This window comes from Prionailurus bengalensis, chromosome D3, assembly GCF_016509475.1.
Source record: "Prionailurus bengalensis isolate Pbe53 chromosome D3, Fcat_Pben_1.1_paternal_pri, whole genome shotgun sequence".
In the NCBI taxonomy this organism is placed as follows: Eukaryota; Metazoa; Chordata; class Mammalia; order Carnivora; family Felidae; genus Prionailurus; species Prionailurus bengalensis.
In genome coordinates, this window is record NC_057356.1 from 29,233,416 (window position 1) to 29,258,371 (window position 24,956).

The 24,956-nt window shown below is 42.0% G+C and overlaps 1 protein-coding gene across 1 annotated transcript in view; it reads right to left on the reverse strand.

The window, feature by feature from the left end:
• Nucleotides 1-23,003, reverse strand: part of CRKL (CRK like proto-oncogene, adaptor protein) — a 37,905-nt gene extending 14,902 nt beyond the window's left edge. Inside the window, exons 1-2 of the mRNA XM_043558200.1 lie at nt 21,433-23,003; nt 10,057-10,522 (exon numbers count right to left, since the gene is read on the reverse strand). Coding sequence (XP_043414135.1) covers nt 10,057-10,522; nt 21,433-21,743 — 777 coding nt within the window. The 5' untranslated portion in view covers nt 21,744-23,003. The remainder of the gene's footprint in view (nt 1-10,056; nt 10,523-21,432) is intronic.
• Between the last annotated feature and the right edge of the window lie 1,953 nt (nt 23,004-24,956).

A 24,956-nucleotide genomic window follows, 5' to 3' on the forward strand; every position in this document is an offset into this window, starting at 1 on the left:
GAGTGGGAGAGGGGAACAGAAAAAGGGAGAGAGAGAATCCCAAACAGGTTCTGTGTTGTCAGTGTGCAGCCTGACATGGGGCTCAATCTGCAGAACCATGAAATCATGATCTAAGCTGAAATGAGTCGGATGCTTAACCGACTGAACTACCCAGGCACCCCTACAGTGCCATCTAAGAGAACAAAGTAACTGGGAATAAATTTAACCAAATGAAGCACTTATACACTGAACACTACAAAACGTTGCTGAAAAAAATAAAAGGCTTAAGGAAATGGCAAAATATCTTGTGTTCATGGATAGGAAGTCTCGGTACTATCAAGATGTCAACACTACCCAAGCATCTACAAATTCAACACAATCCCTATCAAAATTCTAACAGTTTTGCAGAAATGGAAAAGCTGATCTTCAAAATCACATGGAATTGCAAGATACCCTGAAGAGCTAAAACAATCTTGAAAAAAGAAGAACAAAGTTGTAAGACTCATACTTTTGGACTTCAAAACTACTCCACAAAGCTACTCCACAGTAATCAAAACAGTGTGGTATTGGCATACAGATAGACATACAGACCAATGGAACAGAAATAAACACATACATCTTTAGTAATGATTTTTGACAAGAGTGTCAGGTTCATTCAAATAAGGAAAGAACAATCTCTTCAACAAATGATGCTGGTACAACTGGATTTTCATATGCCAAAGGAAGAATTTGGACCCCTACATCAAACCGTATACACAAACTAACAAAATGGATAAACAACTTACATATAAGAGCTATAACCATTAAACTCTTAGAAAACACTGGGGTAAATCTTCATGACCTTGAATTTGGTAAAGGATTCTTATATATGACATTAAAAGCATGAGAAAGCAAGAGAAAAACTAGGTAAGTTGGATTTCATCAAAATTAAGAATTTGCATTGGGGCACCTGGCTGGCTTAGTCGGTTAAGTGTCTGACTTTGGCTCATGGTTCATGAGTTCAAACCCCACATTAGGTTCTCTGCTGTTAGTGCAGAGCCTGCTTCAGATAGATCCTCTTTCACCCTCTCTCTCTGCCCACGCACCCCCACTTGTGCCCACACACTCTCAAAAATAACATTAAAAAAAAAAAAAAAGAATGTGCACCAAAGCACACTATCAAGAAAGTGAAAAGAAAACCTACAGAAGGGGAAAAAACATTTAGAAAGCATACAACTGATAAGAGTTGAACACCCATGGGAATGCAAGCTAGTGCAGCCACTCTGGAAAACAGTATGGAGGTTCCTCAAAAAACTAAAAATAGAACTACCCTACAACCCAGCAATTGCACTACTAGGCATTTATCCACGGATACAGGTGTGCTGTTTCGAAGGGACACATTATAGCAGCACTATCAACAATAGCCAAAGTATGGAAAGAGCCCAAATGTTCATCGATGGATGGATGGATAAAGAAAATGTGGTATATATATATACAATGGAGTATTACTCAGCAATCAAAAAGAATGAAATCTTGCCATTTGCAACTACGTGGATGGAACTGGAGGGTACTATGCTAAGCGAAATTAGTCAGAGAAAGACAAAAATCCTATGACTTCACTCATATGAGGGCTTTAAGACACAAAACAGATGAACATAAGGGACAGGAAACAAAAATAATATAAAAACAGGGAGGGGGACAAAACAGAAGAGACTCATGCATATGGAGAATAAACTGAGGGTTCCTGGAGGGGTTGTGGGAGGGGGGATGGGCTAAATGGGTAAGGGTCACTAAGGAATCTACTCTTGAAATCATTGTTGCACTATATGCTAATTTGGATGTAAATTAAAAAAAAAAAAAGTTGAATATCCAGAATATATAAAGAACTCCTAATGCTCAACAACAAAAACCAAACAACCCAATTAAAGCATGAGCAAAGGACTTGAGCATTTTTCCAAAGAAGATATAAGGAATGTCCAAGAAGCATACGAGATGTTCAACATCATTAGTAATTACAGAAATACAAATCAAAACTTAAAAACTGGAAAGTAATAAGCGTTGGTGAGGATGTAGAAAACCTTGTGCACTGCTGGTGAGACATCCACTGTACACAACAGTTTGGCAGTTCCTCAAGAAGTTCAACATAGAGTTACCATATGACCCAGCAACTCTACTGTTAGCTATATATCCAAAATAACTGAAAACAGGGGCGACTGGGTGGCTCAGGTCATGATCTCATGGTTTGTGAGTTCAAGCCCCGCATCCGGCTCTGTGTTGACAGCTCAGAGCCTAGGGCTTGCTTTGGATTGTGTGTCTCCTCTCTCTGCCCCTCCCCGGCTTGTGCTCTGTCTCTCAAAAATAAATAAATGTTAAAATAATAATAATAAAAAATAATAACTGAAAAGTGAAGATAACTCTGATGTCCATCAACTAAAGAATGTATAAACAAGATGTAGTATATATTGATACAATAGAATATCATTTGGCCATAAAAAGAATAAAGATACATGCTACCATATGGATGAACATTAAAACATTATGCTAAGTTGAAATAAGCCAGACTCAAAGGATAAATATTGTAGGATTGCATTTACATGAGATCTAGAATAGGAAATTCATACATATGGGAAAGGCAGATTAGAGTTCACCAGGGCCTCGGGAGAGGGGAATTTCTGGTTAATGGTTACAGAGTTTCTACTCAGGGTGATGAAAAAGTTTTGGAAATAGTGGTGACAGCTGTACAACATTATGACTGTAACACCACTGAACTGTACACTTAAATTGTTATACGTATTCTACAATTAAAAAAAAAAGAGCCACAATCAAGACCACTGAGTTGTATGGTTTAAGTGGGTAAATTGTATAATGTGTGAATTACAACTCAATAAACCTATTCAAAAATAAGACTGTGGGCTGAGTCCTAGCTCTGCCATATACCACTTGTGAAAGTGGCAGCAGATGACATCAACCTCAAGTCCTAAGTGTGTAAAATAGGACTGGTGTCCTATTTTACATAATAGCAGCCACATAAGGCAGCCACAAGGACTAACTAAAATACTCTGTGAAGCCCCTAGCTGAAGATTCTTTTTATTCAATAGCTATTACTACATACAGAAAACTAAGGTCAGCATAATGACTAGGCTGGGGCAGGCCTTGTCTGAACCATACCAGGGCCTCAATTTCATGGTATTCTCACCCAATTTACACATTAAGGAAGAGAAATAAAAACCTTTTAAAGATAATCTTCTCTAATGCACAACCCAATGACATCATAAGTTAGAAGAAAAAAAATGTTATTAAAAATACAAGGACTTTCAGGGCTCCTGGGTGGCTCAGTCAGTTAAGTGTCTGGGCGTGGATTCTACTTAAAATACATACATACATACATACATACATACATACATACATACATACAAGACCTTTCTAAAATTCTAAAGGACTTTCTAAAGATTCCTAATTTTCATTTTTAAATTTACTTTTATTACTTATTTTTATTTTGAGAGAGAGAGAGAGAACACACACATGCACAAGTGGGGGAAGGGTTAGAGGAAGGAGAAAAAGAATCTTAAGCCAGGCTCCACATGCCTAGTGCAGAGCCTGACATGGGGCTTGACCTCACGACCATGAGATCACGACCTGAACTGAAATTAAGAGTTGGATGCTTGGGGTGCCTGGGTGGCGCAGTCGGTTAAGCGTCCGACTTCAGCCAGGTCATGATCTCGCGGTCCGTGAGTTCGAGCCCCGCGTCAGGCTCTGGGCTGATGGCTCAGAGCCTGGAGCCTGTTTCCGATTCTGTGTCTCCCTCTCCCTCTGCCCCTCCCCCGTTCATGCTCTGTCTCTCTCTGTCCCAAAAATAAATAAATGTTGGAAAAAAAAAAAAAAAAAAAAAAAAAGAGTTGGATGCTTAACCGACTGAGCCACCCAGGTGCCCCTAAAGATTCCTATTTCTGATAAAGCACCGTGATTAAGGAAAAACAAAAACAAAAAAGTTTTGGTACAGAAGAAGTAAATCAAATTCCTAAAACTAGATGCATAACCAACAAACATCAATGACAGAAGGATAGAGGAAGAGCCCATCAGTCCTGATGAAAAGCTCTGAGATTATTAAAAGATGAATGTGAGCTCGTGGGCATCTGACAAACCTTGGTGAGAAGGTTCCATTGCTGGAATGTGACAGGAGGTAAGACAGAGTGTCCCTGTTATGTTATGAGGCTAGGACCCTGAACAGATCTCCAGAGCGGAGTCAGATGTTTGATGATGACCATGCACAGACGTGCCATCACTGTGGATATACTCTACAGGTGACCCAGCCAGAGGAACTCACAGATGATCCGAGAGGTTGAAAAATAAAACTAGTACTACTAAAACCTTCATTTACTTTGCAGACAACTTGATCTCAGTCAGGATAGATGAAGAAACTGCTAATGTGAATTTAATTCTAACCAATGAAGCAGAACCAAAGTAGAAACCTGAGAATTCCAGGCCATTGAAAGAAGTGGTGCCATTGGTCTTAGGAAGATTCAGAAAATTCAGAAGCCAGATGTAATCCCATGACTAGGGGTTTCAAAATTGGAGAAGACAAACCAAAAAGCAATATGAACACAATCACAATGGGAGTAAACAGCAAGTATCCTGAGAATGCTGGTGAGTTCACACAAAGAACTCTGAGCATCATAAAAAAGTATGTGCCAAAGATGAAAGGGTGTCCTTATACCGATAAGACAGACATCTAAGTACTGACCAAACACACTGGCAAGCAGGAATGAGAGTCCAAATCTGGTCACCTGCCATAGAGCATTACAACACAGGACACTGGCAGACATATGAAGGGTCAAGATTCTTGGTTTTGTTAAAACAGGGACGATGGCACATTCTATAAAATGTAAAAGGTGAGCATGAAATCAAACCTGGACAAAATTCTAAATGCAATTAGCAAACAGATGATTGGAAGGCAGTATGGGCTCAACCAAGAACAAGTCATGCCAGACCAACCTCATTGTCTTTTTTTAGACAAGTGGCCTAGATCAGAGGAGGCTGCAGAGGAGGACTTTCGTACAAAGATCTGGATGGTGCTTTTATGAAATCTGCAGTTAACATGAAACTGAGGGGAATGATCAATATAATAGATGACATCATCAGGATTTTAAAAGATTCAGGTAACTGTACAGACGGTGTATGACAAAAACAAAAAATATACAGAAATGTATTCACCGCCCCCCCCGCCCCACCCTGCAAAAAAAACAAGAGGGATAACTATAGGGCCACATAATAAAGGCCAAACATTGGGCTAAGCAAATACAGGAAGGGGACTCATAGTGATTTGTTTTTCCCTGATAGAGAGCTAGAAGGAACCACTTATGAGACTCTGTTCTAGAACTTCCACGAGGACAGAGACCTTTGTATTTTTCACTGCTGAACTCCAAACTCCTTAACAAGGCCTGCCACATAGTAACTACTCATTAAACTTTCTGCTGGAAGGGGTGAGTGTTTTTGGAAGTGCCAAGTTGAGACCAGAGGGCCAATGAATTTAGACGCTGCAGAAAGTTTAAAGCATTAGGAAGATGGGCAGACTAAATGATCTATTATCGCTACAACTTGCCCATCTTCTCCATCCTGAGTCACTTTAAGCCTCACTTGCAGTTGGAGAAAATGTTATTCTTCCTCCACAGAATCTGTGCCACTGACTTTGATTCCCATAGATCCCTACTGTCACCAATTGCAGGGTGTTTTTTGTTTGTTTGTTTTTTTTAAACCCATACCACAGGGGAATGCTCCACCAAGGTTCCAGTTAGATGCTTGGACGCAAATTTTCATACAGCAAATATTCATGGGTGTGCAGTCCCAGAATTAATTAAGTTCAATGCTAAGAAAGTTCTTCCCTTTCTTTTCTAGTCAGGAAAGTGTACTGGAATACAAGTGTGTGAGAATAATACTATTATAGGGAGACTCAAGCATCTGCTCTATACTACCTAAAAATCATTAAAAATGTAAATTCCCTGCAAACTTTGGAACCTCCATCAGTTGTGAGAAATTGGCTATTCTGTGCCTCAGTGAAGGCAACAGAAGAAAACTGTTTATCTCCTCAGCCTAGCCCTTTGATGATATGGCAACAACTTCCTCAACTTTGTCTTTTGTTCACTTTTGCCCTCTGCCCAACATATCCTGTGCTCTCACCAACCTGCAGCTACTCAGTGGTGTTAAGTCTTGTTCAAGTAAGCTCTTCCCTCTGCCAAAAATGTCTCCCTACACTTCACCCAGCTAACTTCTGTTCATCCTTCAAAACTCAGTTTGAGGGTCACCCCCTCCAGAAAGGCTTCCCAGACCAATACTCACCCACACTCCCATCTCCTACTCCCTTCTCCACTCTCCCTCTACTCTGTGCTATTAGAGCACTTATCACACTGCTGGTTTCTGTCTCTATTTTCTCACTAGGTGGTAAGGACCTGGGTGGTAGGATCCTACAAGATATCCCTCACAGGTTAGTTGCATGAATGGATAATTTATCCAACTCTCAGAAGGAAGGTGTCTTTTAGACTCAAAAGAACTTAAGTAACTTGCCCAAGATCACACCATGAAAAGCCAGGACTTGAATGCAGGTACATGATCTTTCCCTAACCATCTTGTTTTTTACTGTATCAGATAACTGTGACTACAGGTATTTTATAATGGGGTGTCTGGGTGGCTCAGTCGGTTAAATGTCCAACTTTGGCTCAGGTCATGATCATCAGGCTCTGTGCTGATGGCTCGGAGCCTGGAGCCTGCTTCAGATTCTGTGTCTCCCTCTCTAATAAACATTAAAAAATATATACATAATGACAACAGCACCCTTGCTATTGATCAATGGTGTACTTCTGGAAAGGGCTGTATCATTTCCCTTGACCTGAGAATGTTCTTGTAGGGTTGATCTGCTTCTCAGGAGCCCTTCCCAGCTCTACTACACCAAGAGCATGGGAGAGTTCTGCTGTTTTCAAGGAGTGGGGACACCCACCTTAATCACCTCACACAGGTACCAAGTATTCCTTTTTAAATTAAACTCCAAGGAATAACTCACTTCTTGAAAAGAGGTCAGCAAGAGACAAAAATGGATAAACACAAACCTGTTTTAAAATATCTCTTTACTTGCATGAATGTTCTTTTGAAAATCAAGTTTTATGAAAAAAACACATGAAATAATTCACGAAATAAAGTTCACCTAAGCCCTCATTGTTCTCGGTAATACTATCAAGGGAAATAAAGAAGCTTCAATTACTGGCACATTTTGTCCTACTTGTCTCACCTTTCTTATTTTAATACTTTTCCTGGTAACCTAATTGCAAAAGTCTCAAGAGAGTTGTTTTTAACAAGATCAGACAAGCACTAAGTTTTAGAACATAACGTAACTCAAAGAACTATTTACTTATGCTATAGCCAAAAGTCTCATTTAAATATATAGAATGAGAAATATAATTAAATGGAATTTAGCAAAGGTTTATTTCTCAGGTCCCCCTTACACTCTCTCAGTGAAGCACCAAAGCAAGCCTTTGATGAGGCTTACACAGCTGGGGTAGTGTCACGAGGCAGCTCAGGTGTAGAGACCTCTCTTTGGGGTCTGAGAGACAAGAAGAGCTGCATAATGGCCAAGTATGTGGGCTATCTTAAAATACACATCGTTAACTAGGCTGTCACCTCATCCTGGTCTAAGGCACCTACCCTGGTATCCGCTCACTAAGCTCTAAATGATCCCCATTATAGTACCTGGTCTTGCATTCTACAAGCCCCCTATGCACACTCCAGGCAATAATACACAGGAGGTATGGGCTTCTAAAATGCATGTACATCTTAGAGCTAAAGGTCAACAGGGAGGTGGCCTAAATGGAGTGAGGCTTTAAACCCTAGCTCAGGTAAGAGCCCAATTCTTGACTTCCTCTATGGAGCTCTTGGAATTCAGACTGGGTGCTTCAATCCCAATGTGTCTAACACATGCGAGTCACACCAACTCTGAATTCTAGCTCTCTACTCCTATGATGAGACAACAGATGTGAAAATGCCTCAAAAGGCAGAAATCACTGTGCAAACTGGAAAGCGTTTAGAGCCCAGAACACCCTACATAATTTTAGGGTGCTGACGTGTGAACTAGGCCAGAGGCGTGTACCTGTGCAGGGGCAGGTCTGTGTGGGGATGAGAAAGCTGGAAGGCCTACTCAGCCAGGATTCAGTCTGGTTTCTTTCCTGTTCCTCTACCAGGAAGCATGAAAGCATGTGGGTCCTCCCCAGACCTGGTCCCTGCCACAAGCCTCAGATGCTCACTCCTTCTTAAAAGCCAACATGAGAGGGAGAAGTCATCAGACTCTGAAACAAACCTTTAGGTGTAGTTCAGTCAGACATTACTGCTGGTCCAGAGAAACTGAGGATTACCAATGGAAAAAAATCACAGAACAAATCAATGCTAGCTTTTATCTGTAAGCAGGCTGTTCTGTGGGTTAAGTTCTGCTTTTTTGAATCAACAGCCTCCATTACTTCATCCTTCTGTCATGCACCAGGGCTGTCCCCCAACCCTGCTCTACTCTGACCTTGGGGTGAACACACAAAGAACAATCACTAGCTTAATTCTAGTTTCTCAAACATATATGCATTTGATAATACTAAGAAAGAGTATTTAACTAATCATATTATAACGATTACCTTACAGTTTGCGGCTCATAAAGCATTTTCACAACTTACCAATAAATAAAAGAGCTAGGATTTATGGCACCAAATTCCATGTTCTGGTATGTTAACATTTAGGGCCCATCTTGCTATGTGCATTTTATACCTCAGTGAAAAATAACATGAAAAATATACGGGACTGCCCTAAAAATAGGAATTTTAAAAAATTCCTGTTTTTCAAATCCTTCTGTTCTTCCCCTGGGGTTTGTGCTCATTTATGGTCACTCCAGGTGTATCAAATGTCTCATTAAACTTCTACCTCCTGTAATACGTAGTTTTATACCCTCAACTGGCTTATCAACAACAGTCTTCAAGACTTTTTGCTAAGCATTGAAGAGTCTGTTTTTAAATTTTTTTCAACTTTATTTATTTTGAGAGAGAGAAAGAGATCATGAGCAGGGGAGAGGCAGAAAGAGAGGGAGAGAATCCCAAGCAGGCCCCACACTGCCAGCACAGAGTCTGATGCAGGGCTCAAACCAGAGTTGGATGCTTAACTGAATGAGCCACCCAGGCACACACACCACCCCTCCCCACCCCCACCCCTAAAGTTTATTTTTGAGAGAGACAAAGAGTGGGTGGGGAAGGGGCAGAGAGAAAGGGAAAGATAGAGAATTCCAAGCAGGCTCTCCACACTGTCAGTGCAGAGCCCAATGTGGGGCCTGAACCCATGAACTACAAGATCATGACCTGAACCAGAGCTGGATGCCTAACCTATTGAGCCACCTAGGAACCCCAAAGCTTTTTTTTTTTTTTTTTTTAAGGCAGTTAATGTTTGGTTTAAAGAATATGACTTGACAATTAAAATGTTCAAGTTCTGGGGCACCTGGCTGGCTCAGTCAGTATAGCATGTGACTCTTAATCAGGGTCATGAATTCAAGCCCCACATTGGGCAAGGAGCCTACTTTAAAAAAAAAAGAGAGAAGAAAAAAAAGTTCAAGCTCTATTTCATGCTATTGTAATTTACAAAATCTCTACTAAGTAAGATCTGAGATATTGTAAACATTTCTCTGCCTAGCCGAAGAGGAATTCTAAGACATTTATCATATTTCTCCTCAGTCGGTCACAATGTTAGAGAAATATAGAACTGTGCAAGTAGCTACATATCTATCTGTATGCTGATTTTGTCTCTAGGTCATGAGTGTTTATTAAACCATCATCTTTCCTTATTGGAAAGAACACCAACTACTGTGAAACTAAACCTAGGAGAGACTACACCTTGGGAGAAACAAAGAATGGGAAAGGACAAAAGAGTCACATGGGACACTCATAGTGGATCTTCCAAAATCACCCAGTTCTCTTATCCCCCTGAACAGAACCTTAAATCAGCAGTCATTACTTTGCAGAAATGAAATTACAACTGAGAATGAAAACCGAACTGTTAAAAGACCCAAAAAACCAGCCTTGTAAATTTTACCTCTAATGCCAAGGCGGTCTTGTCATAAGCACAGGGTACTCTTTTCTGGATGGCTTTTGCAAAGACAGGTCCATTCTGTGTGGATGGCAAAGGGTTGATCGCTGCTCCAGGAGTACTGGAAACTGCAGGTAGAGGAGTTGTGGTCTGAGGTTGAGCATATGCATGAGCAGGTTCTGGGATTCCATAACTGTTGGAATTCCTATTCCCGTGCTTTCCATGTGGTGAGGACCTCACAAGCTTTTCAACATAAGGGACAGGAATCATCCCAATTCGGCCATCCTTGTTCCGGGCACTCCACCACTGTTCTTCAGGCTTCTCTATTATCACCAGGATCTCACCCTTTTTAAAGGGCAGGTCTTCGGCATCATTCCCAGGAAAATCATAGAGAGTCCGTACGTATTCCAGATTTTCTTCTGCTGTAGGCAGGTTGGGTGCTGATACAGATCCCATTGGTGGGCTCGGATACCTTAAGAGAGAAAGAATATTACTCTTAAGGGAAAGATATTACTCTATACCAGTGTTTGTCAAACTTTTAAATAAATCATTCTCCTCTATGATGAATTTTTTCCTTGCTATATTCTTAGTTAAGAAATTTTATCACACTGTTTTATGTTCTGCAGTTTGTTTTATTTTATTTTCTTTTTAATGTTTATTTATTTTTGAGAGAGACAAAGACAGAATGCGAGTGGGTTAGGGGGGCAGAGAGAGAGACACACACACACAGAATCCGAAACAGGCTCCAGGCTCCGAGCCGTCAGCACAGAGCCAGACACGGGGCTGGAACTCGTGAGCCACAAGATCATGACCTGAGCCGAAGTTGGCCGCTCAACCGACTGAGCCACCCAGGCGCCCCTATGTTCTGTAGTTTGTATTGCAACAGAAGTTTAGCATCCTCAATACATCTTGTTAAATCACATGTCAACTGCATGCATCCAACTCTTGGTTTCAGCTCAGGTTGTGATCTCAGTTAGTGAGTTCAGGCTCCACATTGACAGGGGGGAGCTTGCTTGGGATTCTCTCTCTCCCTCTTTCTGCCCGTCTCCCGCTTGCATGCTCCCTTTCTTTCTCAAAATAAATAAACTTAAAAAATAATAATAAATTTTTAAAAATCCCATAGTTCCTGACCTATTATGATAGGTACAATTCTCCTTTTCTTTTTACCCCCTCCCACTGGCCAAGTTTATTTCTTGAAAGAGTCTTGTGTATGCCCGTGGCAGTTTTTCTGCCTAATATCACACTACAGGTGTTTCCCATATCACTGATCTACAGGATTACTTTTATGGCAGGGCACCATTTCATTCTGTGAGCTTGCAACAACTTAGCATCCCCGTGTTTTTGGATACTTAGTTTTTCTTTCTCCCTATTTGATCACCAACATCATGAAGTCTTTTGAACTATTTTCTCCATACTAGATTGTTGTAAAGCCTAGATTTCCGATTAAAAAACATGGGCATTTTCATGGCCCTTGGTACACACTGCCACACTACTTTTCAAAAGGCAGTCTTCATAATTTGGCAAAACTTACATTTTTTACGTTCATTTATTTATTTATTGAGAGAGAGAGAGAGCAAGCCAAGGAGGGGCAGAGAGGGAGAGAGAATCTGAAACAGGCTCCATACTTTCAGCCCAGAGTCCTACTCAGGGCTTGAACTCACGAACTGTGAGATTATGATCTGAGTCGAAACCAAGAGTTGGACACTCAACAGACTGAGCCACCTGGCACCCCCCAAACTTGTTTCTTTTTTAACGTAAATGACTTGCTTAATACAGTATGCGGACTACTGAATTAACAGTAATCAATATACTACACAACGGTGATTAGGAGACAGCAGGAGTAGCTGCAGGAGCAGCAACAGTAATAGAGCTGACATTTATTACCTATGCCAGGCACTATTTGCAGTCTATATAAACTTTAAATTATTTAATCCTCTCATCAATTCTGTGAGTATCCCCATTTTACAGATGAGGAAGCCAATGCCAACTCAGGGTTAGATTTGTACTCAGGCAGTCTTGTTCTAGAGTCCTCACTCATAACCTCTAAGCTAGTCAGCCTCAGGAACAAACTCTGCATCTTTTGAGTGTATGGGAATCAATGTTGGATTGTATGTGAAACATGCACGACAGTTCCTGGCTGTTACTGAGCATCCAATTGGCTCCCCATCCCCACCCTCTTTAAGGTACACCCTGCTCCTATTTCAAAGGCCACAGACAATCTGTGAAGTCTGGGTGGTACTACATAAATCTCATATACCTTTACTAAAAACACAATCAGTTCCAAATCAGACCCCCTCCAAGGGCATTTTCATTGTGTACTTAAAAGTTAAAAGCAGTTAGTTCTACAACACAAATTGTGAGGACACTAGTATAGCTTCAGTGGGGATTAACATTAATCAAATTCATCTACGTAGGTATCCACTGGACTTACTATGTACTAAGAACTTGGGAGACAAACAATGTATTAAAACCAAGTTCTTGCTCTTAAAAGACTGCCAATTTAATATAGGCAGAGACTAGAAGGCAACCAAAGCACAACGTGTAATTACTGTGGGTCATGACAGTAGTTGATAGGGTCAAGGAGTATTCAAAGGAAAGAGTGAGTTCTGTTAGGGGGCAGAACAAGCAAGGAGGTGATGAACGAATAAAAGCTGAAGACTAGCTCCCTCTGAAGTTGAAAGATTTTGTTGAAGACAGGCTTACATATTTTGGTTCTGTATCAGAAAAAGACTAGAGGCCCAAGAGTTCAAACACTCCCTTCCCCAGCCTCTCCACACCTCACGAGGCACGCTGCTCATTCCTTTAAGTACAGCCCAGGAGCTTTGCTGGCAAGGCCCTTGACGTTGAGGAATTTCTGTAAACCGTTGGTACATGTTTAAGGCTTTGCAGGCTATACATATGGCCTATGTCGTGTATTCTTTTTTAATACAACTTTTGGAAAATACAATAACCATTCTTAGCTTCAGTACACTATACAAAAACTGAGTCTGGCCTAGGGACCTACAAACTATGGCCTCTGTGCCATTCAGTCTACTGTATTTTTTTTAAATAAATGAGACAAACTCATTCTTTTAAGTATTGTGTATGACTACTTTTGTGCTCTAAGGGCATAGTTGAGAAACTGTGACAGAAACTATATGGCCTACAAAGCTTAACATATTTTGGGTGCGTGGGTGGCTCAGTCGGTTGAGCGCCCGACTTCGGCTCAGGTCATGATCTCACGGTCCGTGAGTTCGAGCCCCGCGTTGGGCTCTGTGCTGACAGCTCAGAGCCTGGAGCCCGTTTCAGATTCTGTGTCTCCCTCTCTCTCTGCCCCTCCCCTGTTCATGCTCTGTCTCTCTGTCTCAAAAATAAATAAACATTAAAAAAATTAAAACAAAATAATAAAAAAATAAACATTAAAATAAAAATTAAAAAGCTTAAAATATTTACTATCTGGCCCCTTAAAGTTTGCTGATTCTTTGTCTAGATTACTTGGTTAAAAGAGCAGAGAGTGTTTTCATCTTTTAATACTTCTCTGGCGAGGGGGATACATGCAAATCTGACAGAGATGGAAGATAGTTTCTACTTTCTCCACCATTATTATCGCTATAGTGACCATGGGGCTCGTCTCCTGATTCAGCACATGCACAGATCTTAAATTAGACACCAAATCAATCTCCCAGCCATGTGCCTGACATAAATTCAAAGTCTTCCACCCCACATCCTCAAACTCATATATTCATCAAAATTTCCTGCAAATTACACATTAGTTCCACTGTAGACATGAAACCGTGATGACAGGACAGCTTATCTTGCCCTTTCTATTAGGCCCCACAGCCTAAACATAACATAAAATTGGAACAATTCACTGTTTCTCAATCATTTTGATTTATTCCTTGATCAAAACTGTAAAAGAGCAGCTGTCAACTCTTCTTTAAATTTTATATGTAAAGAGTTTCCCAATCCCATTCAAACACACTTAGACCCATGCTTCTCCCTGACTTATATAGCCTATAGCATATTGAATAAGAAGGCTCTGGATGACTAACTGGAAATTGCCTCTTCTTATCTAATGTCAACGAACCCCCTCTCCTTTAGATTAAAAGCATCTCAGCTTCGGGGCGCCTGGGTGGCGCAGTCAGTTAAGCGTCCAACTTCAGCCAGGTCACGATCTCGTGGTCCGTGAGTTCGAGCCCCACGTCAGGCTCTGGGCTGATGGCTCGGAGCCTGGAGCCTGTTTCCGATTCTGTGTCTCCCTCTCTCTCTGCCCCTCCCCCGTTCGTTCTCTGTCTCTCTCTGTCCCAAAAATAAATAAAAAACCTTGAAAAAAAAATTAAAAAAAAAATAAAAGCATCTCAGCTTCATGTATAAAGCACAGATAAAACATTTTTTTTAAGCATGAGTGTTAATAACCTCTAAGGTTAAAATTTCTTTCTTCATGCAAATGCAATACAACTTCTGGGAGGAGAGTTTCAAAGGTACTGGTAATCTAGTTTTTTAAAGGAGTCACACGGGGGCGCCTGGGTGGCTCAGTTGGTAAAACACCTGACTTTGGCTCAGGTCACAATCTCAGTCTCAGATTTCAAGCCCCACATTGAGCTCTGTGCTGACAGCTCAGAGCCTGGGGCTGCTTCGGATTCTGTGTCTCCCCCTCTCTCTGCCCCTCCCTGATCACACTCTGTCTCTCAAAAAAATAAATAAATGTTAAAAAAATATTAAAGGAGTCAATCAAATGGGTTTTGAAGATTTTTCTTATTATATACATGTACATATTCTCTTTTATGTACAGAAATATTTCATAGTAAAAAGTTGGAAAACTAAACAAAATAGGTAAGAAAAACAATTCTAAGAAGACTGGCTAAGAACCTCTCTAGCGAAACAAGCACTGACTACTGAGAACCTCACCCTTCCACCCCTAGACATTCACAGCATCATTTATAGCTCTCTATGCCTGTGGCTGCCTCTCCACTCCCTTCCACAGCTCCTCTTCTGTTCACTCTGTGGATTCCCTAAGTTTAGACTCCCAAATCTACATTTAGCCCCCAATTCTCTTCTCAGTAACAAGCCCATCAGATTGCTAAACCTGGCTTCCAGTACACATCTCAAAAAGATTCTCCCTGCTGAAAACAATCATCCCCCCTCACCCTGATCAATTCTCTTCTATTCTCTCAATTAAAGACACCACTGAATCATTCTTGAAGTCATACCTCTTCCCTCACCTTCTACATGCAATTGCCCAGCAACAACTGTTAGTTTCCACTTTATAGTCCCAAATGTCTTAGAGTTCAGCTTTTCACAATCCCTTCTCCTGTAACAGGCCTTCATTAGTTCCACATCCTAGACTCTCTCCCTACCCAGTCTCACACCAGAGCAGTTTCTAAAAAGTAAAACTGGCCATGGCAATTCTCTTCTCTCTGCACCTCCCCCACTCATGCTTGCGTGCTCTCTCTCTCTCTCAAGAATAAACAAACATTAAAAACAAAAAAACCCAAAACAACTTTATTTTATTTTTTAAGTAGGCTCCATGCCCAATGTGGGGACTGAACTCATGACCTTGAGATTGAGAGTCGGATGCTCTACTGAGTCACCCAGCCATCAAAAACTTTAGATAGCTCCCACTGTTAAATTTATTCACAAAGCATAGGAGGCCTTTTACAATTTAGTATTTATTCTTCCTTTCTACCTCACTGCCCATCACTCATATTAATTACAACTGTGCCTTTCCCTAGCAGGCACTGCCACCACCTCTTCTCTTCTCACCTCTTCTTTCAAGCCTTCCCTGACCCCCCAGTTGATCATCCTTGCTTTTAAGTTCCCATGGTATTCTATTTTAACTTGTTCAATATACTGAGCTTCTTAAGGGCTAAAACCATGATTTACTCCCATTATATGCCTTGAGTCTAGTAGTGGGTTTTGGTATAGAGTAGGCTTCAATACAGTGAAATTCCTGCTAATAAAAATAAAATGCCAAAGACATAGAGAAGCATTTCCCATTACTGTCCCTATTCTTTTTTTTTTTTTTCCTTCTGAAAACACAAAAACTTCAGCACTCCAATTCCCTATATCTGGTTTAATTCTGTTATACAAAGAAATCCTGTATGCCACTTGGTTTGCTCTCCAAGCCTCTTCAGTTCACCACTGTTCCACTCATGCTCTTGGACGTCATTCCAGACTAGTTGCCACATGCCTAGTGGCTCCACCTTATGTGGTATGATCTTAGCTCAGACTCTAAAATAATCTGAACTCCCACTAATTAACACTGTTCCCTTTTACTTATCAGGAAAAACTAAAATATTTTAGCCTGAAGGAAACCTAGAAATAATCTAGTCCAACTCTTCAAGTCAAAAGAAAAATTCTATCTTAGGTTAAAAAAACAAATCTCTGTATTTGAGTCTTAAGTAAGAGAAAAAAAATCACAAATCAAATGCCTACCAGTACTTTACATGTCACAACTCTTAACCGGGCAAACTTCCATTCCCAGCATAATGACAATGTTCTTGTATCTCATCTGAATCAAATTTAGAGGAGTTAACTACTGGTAAGAAGAAAACCAAAGGTTTATTCATGGTGCCAAATTCTATGCTAATCAAAATTACTGGTAATCTTTCTCCCCAATCCTAATTATAAAAGTCCAGATTTTAGATCCCTCAAATATTTAGAACAGGGGATGTGGGAGGAGGTGTGACCATGATGCCCATGGCATCCTCTGGTCCATGCAAGGCTTGGCTTCTGCTTCACAGGTGGGAGGGCCCTCCTCTGGGCACTCAGACTAGGCTGGGCATCCTTTTCCAGCTACTCTATCATATTAGATAGCATGGAAATTGCCTTTAAAAAAATCCCAGTACCAGTAATCTTCTCAAGAATTTGACAGGGATTATTTTGATTCAATGTTAGTTCTATGTTACCAAATACATGTAAACATGCAATGTCTGTTGAGAAAATCAAATATTTTCTCTAAGGGTCAACTTGCCCTCAATTAAAAAACTTTACTTTTCAGGATTTTTCTCCTAGCCTTCATATAGCTATATAAGCTAAGAACTGGAGATTCTTATAGCAAAGTAAGCTATACAAAACACAGTCTCTAAACCACAAGAAAACATATTTCATATCTAAACAATCCACTCAGGAATCTTCTGAAACATTCTGTTGTTAAACTGGAAATCACCTCCATTAAATTAAGAAGCACTAGCACTTACCTGAATACTAACTATAACTTAATGAACAGAATCTTAAAAATGTTTATACTCAAATAAGTTGGAGGTGAAAACCACCAAAGGTTTTGTTCACCAACTGTAATATAAAAAGTACACTCACATGCTGAAAGAGAATCCTTTAAGGTCACTCAAAATCAACAAAAGCCATCTGACAAGACATAACACCTTTTGGAGGTTTTTTTCTTAAATTAAAAACAAAATTTAAGGGGCGCCTGGGTGGTGCAGTCGGTTAAGCGTCCGACTTCAGCCAGGTCACGATCTCGCGGTCCGGGAGTTCGAGCCCCGCGTCAGGCTCTGGGCTGATGGCTCAGAGCCTGGAGCCTGTTTCCGATTCTGTGTCTCCCTCTCTCTCTGCCCCTCCCCCGTTCGTGCTCTGTCTCTCTCTGTCCCAAAAATAAATAAACGTTGAAAAAAAAAAAAAGCAAAAAAAAACCCACCAAAATTTAATTTAAAACCCACCACAGGAATACCACAAATACAAAAAGGAATTAATAAGATAAACTGAGAAGATACAAAGTTACTAATGTATCAAGTCATTTTGGTTTCTTCCTCTTTCCTCATCATTCCCCACTCCCCTCCCATCAGCAACTCAATCTTAACTCCAAAACATGCACCTCCAAGCCATAGCTCAAGTCAGTCTATATGACACCTATATGTTATAAGCCATGAACATTTTGCACCTGAATAGCAGTGACAACCCCAGAGGACTAACCTGCTTCAAATTCCTTCCACGGGACCCACTGTGCTTTAATTAAAATCTAATTTCCTTATCTTGACCATTGTATCTCATAACTCTTATTGGACCCCCTTATTTAAGCACCATACTCCCGGGGCGCCTGGGTGGCTCAGTCAGTTTTGAGAGTCCCTCTTGGATTTTGGCTAACGTCATGATCCTAGGGACATGGGATGGAGCCCTGTGTCGGGCTCAGCATGGAGTCTGCCTAAGATTCTCTCTCTCCCCCTCAGTTCCTCTCCCCAGTTTGAGCTCTCTAAAACAAAATAAAACAAAACAACAAAACTCTCACCACTACCAACCTACTATCTTTTTCACCTCTGGACTTTGTGTAAGCTCTTCCCTATGACTGGAAGGCTCTTCCCTTCTCTTAATCCAAGCCTTCCCAAGGCTTGCCTCTTCTCTACCCTTAGTTAACATCGTGTTTCTCTGACCACACTACATCAGGTAGGTCTCTTCTATTATATTCTCTCTGCCCAGCTGCATTTCCTTCATAGCATTTATTAATCTTGTATTTTATTTATTTTCCTAATTTTTAGTTGGTCTCTTCCACTAAAATATAAGTTCTATTATGGAAAAAGTATGTCTGCCATCCATTGTTCTCAACTTCTATCACTGACATATAATGCTCATAAACATTTGAAAATACAAAACTAAATGTTAAGGAACATTCCAATAAAAAAGATCAGACTAGGAAACAAGCACCAGTCCTCAAATTCTGAGGAAGTCATACTGTTATAATTTTTCACTAAGGAAAATTAAAAAGCTAAGGGGCATGAAACTTTGGCCTTAAAAGCTCAATTCTGACGCCTAAATAACTAAACCACTTAATTTATCTTGTTTGGATGTGAAGAGGCATTTTTAAAAAATGTTTATTTTTTAAAGAGAAACAGAGAGAAGGCTCATGCGTGGGTCAGGGCCACAGACAGGGGGACACAGGATCCGAAGCAGGCTCCATGCTGACAACAGGGCTCGAACCCACTAACCACAAGATCATGACCTGAGCCGAAGTCAGATGCTCAACCATCTGAACCACCCGGGCGGCCCTGGGTGTGAAGAGGCATTAAACTGACTTGCTTTTGGTCAAGGCTTTACAGGATACCTCTAGTTTTTTCTGAAGGTTGAAAACATATTAAACCAAATCGGCGAATTTCAAGCTTGAAGGACAGTCCAAAGATTAAGAAAGTAAATCCAGTCAGGATCTAATACAACCAGCATTGTGATCACCGTCTGATCACAACGAAAAACAAGAAACTGAATTACAGCAACATGCGTGGGGCAGAGAGCAAAAAGAGGGAGAAGGGAAAAACAATTAAAGCTGCAGTGTAAGCGGGAGGGCTTATTATTTGAGGGGCCTAGAACAGCAGTTAAGATTTCAATATGCGAGGAGTGGGGGTTAGGCAATCAAGGGAAGAGCCAATAGCCCCAGTTGGCTAGTGGGGCTGCACTAAAGGAAGAACAGGTAGGGGAGAGGGAGGAGGACAGGCAACAAAAACATAAAGTTATGTCTGGTATCTGGGAAGACACATGTATGAAAAATGCGGAGTTGTTTTTGTTGGTAATGGGAAGCCACTGCAGCATACTCCCTTTTCTCTCTAGGAGGGAATTCAACCATTTACTCACACTTTCTCAAACAGCTGTATTAATAGTATCTGTCACCTCAAAGCAAGCACAGTGCCTTTCACATAACACGGCTTAATAAATGCCTGAAATTAATGACATAATTCACCTCCATGAGTTGGAGAATTCACTTAAACATATTAAAAATCTCATTACAGTTGGTTCTAATATTCTCTCCAACCCCTTAGATCAGAATTATACTGTGCTCAAAGTTGACTCTAATAGCCAGCATCTTTGGGGACCTGAAGATTTCACTAATCAGATTCTTGGTGCCTAGGTCTTTATTATATACTATTTGATTTATAATCACTTCCTCCCAGTTTTTAAAGTCCATTTGGTTTAGCAGTTAATCTTACAGTCATGATACCGTCATGGCTTTGTTTCTTCTCTATCTTATTCCACAGAAGCAACACTTACGCATGCAGTGGGGGTTCCTTAATTATTATAGCTTTTAATGGTTAAAGCTCAGAGCAACATCTTGCCAGCGAATCTATAAAATCAGAAACATTTCATTCCAAAAAACCAGTATCAGCACCCTATCCTTTTTAAACAGATGTTCAAAAAGCAAAATGGGCAGTAAAATACCTTTTATTAAAATAAAAATTCTAGGCAATTTCTTCAGTTCAAATTTGGCATAATTCAAATAAAAGTGAGAAAATACTAAAGACAAATTAAAGCAAGTAATTAAATAAAACAATGCACTTTACTTGAAAAGGAGGATGCTTGATGCTGGGAGTCACTTTGGGGGCCTAACTTTATTTATTTATTTTGGGGGGGGGCAGGGGAGAGGCAGAGAGAGAGGGAGAGCGGATCCTTAGCAGGCTGGGTGCTGTGAGAGCAGAACCTGATGCAGGGCTTGAACTCACAAACCATGAGATCATGACCTAAAGCTGAAGTTGGTGGCTTAAAAACTGAGCCAGCCAGGAGCCCTTGGGTGCTTAACTTTAATATTAAATCATTAGACTCAGAAATATCCAAAAAGCATATCTGAAACTAAACTTGCATAGAATTAAGAAAGTGTTGCTCTAAATTTGTCCTTTAGTAAGTAACATTATAGCCTTATCCCTCCTTAGAATTTAACCAGATTGATTTCTGACCTATTAATGATCCAGCTTGGGAGTAAACTATAAAATAAAAACTTAAAAATATGTCCTAGATGAAGCCAATACACCTTATTTCAAAATTTCTGTAATTAAAAAAAAAATTCTGTAATTATAAAACAAAAGGTGTCTGGCATTAATTCAAACCTGGCACCAAGGTATCAACATACAGTTCTGATGTTTCACAGTTAAAGGTTTTGTTTCTGAACGCTCAAGCATTTTCATTTGTCGATTGTTCCAAAGGCTGCAGTCCAAGAGTTCTAAAACTGGAGCAGGGAGTTGCAAGAACCTTGAGTAGTGTGCAAAATTGAGTGTACGGACATTTTTAGGGAGGGGGGGAAAGTCACGACTACTTTGAGATTCTCAAATAAGTCTGTGGTCCAAAAAAGGTTTAAAAACAACAATAAAACATTCTGCTGTAGTAGAATAAACCAATAGATAATATGACAAAGGGCAAAAAAAGCGTGCATTTTAACAATGCAAACCACCGTTAAACATGTTTAAAACGCATCCCCGCATTCAGTGACCCAGATCCTGACACTAGCCTTCCGTTCAGAATGCCTTCTGGAAAATAATTGGGTTCAGAATGGGGTGAAACGGGTTCAATCGCCCCTCGCCGCACCCCCCTCCCCCAACTCTTCGATGGATCCCAAGCGGACAAGCCCCTGCCGTTCTCGACTCTCCTCCGCGGTCGGAGTGGGCTGTGCGCCCGAGGACGCGGGCGCTCGCATACCTGGGCGCGGGCTCGATTAGGGTGGTGGTGTCCAGGTAGTGGATCTTGTAGAACTCCAGCAGGGCCGGCAAGTGGTCAAATTCCTGGTCCCCAATCTTAAAACGGCGGTTGGGCAGAGAGTTGATGATGTAGTGGGAGACCCGCGAGTTCTCGGACACGGACAGCACATAATCCCCAGGGCAGGTGGAGGAGTCGCGAACTAGGAACATACCGTGGCGCTGGCCCTGGAGCCGGGTCTGCGCCTCCTGGCGAGACACCGGCCCCATGTACCAGGCGGAGCGGTCTGAGGAGTCGAACCTGGCGGAGGACATGGTGTCGAGCCGGGGCTCTGCGGCGAGTCGGGGCGGCGGCTGCTCTCTTCTGTTCTGGACGCCTCTGCCCAACTGACGGCTTTGCGGCCAAGGAAGGGCCTCTTGGCACACCTCGAGGCGCGCTTAGAGGGCCGAGCCACCTTCCTCTCGGGTCCGGGCCCGCAGCATCCTCCGCCGCCGCCCGCCTGCTCCGGGGCCGCCTTACGGAGGGAGCCGGCCCGGGGAATGCGGAGCAGAGCCCGAGGTCGGGGCGGGCGAAGCCGAGCCGCAGCGGAGGCCGCCCCGGGGTTCTCGGGCTGCCCGGAGTACCGGGGTGCCTCCAGTCACTCCTGGCCTGGAACGCGCCGACTCCGCGCCCCCCCCCCACGACTCTGTACCGAAACCCGCCGCCACGCAAAGAACCGGACTCCTAAAAGCGTCGCGCCTCCGGGGCGGCTTTGCCGAGCCCGTTCCCAAGAGCCACAGCAACAAAATGGCGGACGCAGGAGAAGCGGCCGGCCACCTCCCCCTCAGCTCAGCGTACTCTCCCTGCGCACGCGCGGGCTCCGGCTCCCAGCTGCCGCCTGGGCCCACCCCTTGTCGTCGCCCGGCGCGGCCAATCAGGAGCACGGTCGTGACGGTCGGGGCGTGCGCCACTCGCGGCCGCTCCCGCGTTCCGGGAGGAGGCGGGGGAGGCGGGGGAGGCGGTGGTGGTGGCGGCCTCTCCCTTCTTCCTGGGCTGCGGTGCGCCGCCGGGGGCGCTGCCGCGGCCGGCTCTCCCCGCGCTGGCAGGAAAACAGCTGGAGACTAGAGGGAGCGGCATTTCGAAAACCTGCTCTGGGAACAAAGCATTAACGTACACGCCGAATCTCTGGCCATGGAGGCGTGGCACTGAGGTGACCTGGCCGGCCTAGGGGCTCAGGGGGACCCGCCCTGAGGGATACCGATGGGCGGACAGGCCCAATGGGTCGAAGTGGTTCTGGAAGGAGATGACCGCGGGGGCTGAGGTGACCAGCAGACAGGGACGAGGTGGCCTCCACCCGAGGTGGCCCGATAGGTTAAGGGACCCAGAGTGGCCAGGAGACTCGACAGGCAGCATTGGGGGGTTGTGGAGGTTATATCGAAAGGAGTAAATGGTCTAGGAAGTCCACAGTCTGGTGCAGTGTGGCCATCATTAATTAGCGCTTGATTGATACAAGTGAAATGCAAACGCCTCCGGGCGTGGCCTGAAGACCTCATCTGCTCTGGATTCTGCAGCTTCTCTGAATCTCCCAGTCCTTGGCTGACCCTACTCCCTCCAGGACCTCCTAGCCTGTTTCCCCGCCCCGCCCTAGAATGAAATTTTAAGAGAACAGGGATCTTGTATGTCTTGTTCACTTCTGGACCTAGCACAATGTCTGGACCTGAACTGATGCTCAAATATTTATTGAATGAATGACTGTTCAGAAAAACCACCAGGTTACTGGTGCCTGATTTATTGGTAGCACCATCCCTGGAACTGGACAGACAAGAAAGCATGTCCAAAAAGGGAGACGCAGGCAACACAAACCCATACTTAGATCCCTTTGTCAATGGAATTTCATTTGGGCTGTTTGCATCCAAGTTGATCATATACTGGATTCTAGGGTGATAGGTGATATCTATCTTAGAGTAAGCTAAAGGGGAAATGTCAAGGTCTAGTGCCTTTTGTGACATAGCATAAGCAGGTTTTCATCTTCCAAAAACTGTCATGACTCAGGTACAATTTGAATAGCACAAAATTTGAAGATGACTGTTGGGATTCAAATCTTGCTCCATTGACTAGCTGGGTGACCTTGGACCAATTACTTAATCATTCTATGCCTCATATATTAAACAAGCTAATACATGTAAAGTGCTTAGAATAGTGCCTGGCACATACTAAACATCACATAAGAGCTTTTAATTATTACTATTCAGCCTCTATCTGGGCTTCTGCCTCCATAGCCTAAAGGTGTGCAGATCTTTCAATGGGTGGATGAGGGTAGGGAGAAAAATCTCCGTTTGATTTTCTAGCTACCTTTTCTTACCAGATTTTACCACTTCATCATCAGCCACTCTTTGCCCAGCCTTTATTTGGATTCTACCCTTACTTTGAAACTGACCTTTGGAAATCATCACTGATCTCCACTGAACCTAGCATTTTCTTTGATCTACCTGGCCCTATGTGTCTATACTGAAAATCTGTGGAAAGAATCCCTTTTTTTTTTTAATTTTATTTTTTTAAGCTTCTGAGCCACTAATACAATTTTTTCTTTCTCTTTAATATACTTGTTTGTTTTCTGTTTTGTTTTTTTAACTCAGAACCCTGAGATCAAGACCTGAGCTGAGATCAAGAGTCAGATACTTAACCTACTGAGCCACTCAGGTGCCCCTCTTGGTCTTTTTTGATAGCACTTTTGTCTCCAGCCTCTGTGTGTAGAAGCTCAGTGCTTAATCTCTCTACAGCCTCTCCTTTGGTAGGCTAATAATGAAGGCTTTAGGAATCACCTGTTTATTGGTGACACGGAAGCATGTATATTCTAAAAGTAGAACAGAATCTGACCACACCCTATAATTTCTACGCAAACTCTATGGTCACAGCCTAAATTCTTATCACTTTCCATTGTGATTGTTTATAAACATCTCTCCGGTCCTAATCAGAATGTCTTGAAGGCCTCCTTTACTATTATTTTTTGTATTCCCAGTGCCCAACACAGTGCCCAGCACATAATATATACTTAAAATAAATGGTTTTTGAATGTAGGTGGATAACGATGAGAAGAAGCCAGAGCAAAGAAGATTTATTGTAGTAAAGGTAACGTGATTTTTGTCACTATTTCCTGTTAATTAACATAATAAATGTATTTAAAATAGGTCTTTGGACCTGAGGTTTATTTAACCCTATATCTACCCTTATGTTTTATCTTCTGTTTGGATTAAATTGTGCCTCTCAGCTTCCCCTTTTCTGTCAATAGCCATCAGTGTTTTCCTAATGCGCAGACTCAAATCTGAGTCATTTTGTACTTAACTAAATAACTCAAAAATACCTAATTTATATAGTGTTTTCCAATTCACAAAACTGTGCATAATACATTGTTTTACTCACTCCAACCAAAGTCCCATGAAATCCTTTTTTATAGATGATCCAGAAGCTCAGAGAGGTTAAGTGACTTGCTGACATAAGTTATTATAAATTATATAATTTGCAAGAGGCAGAGCTGGCACTCCTGAGCC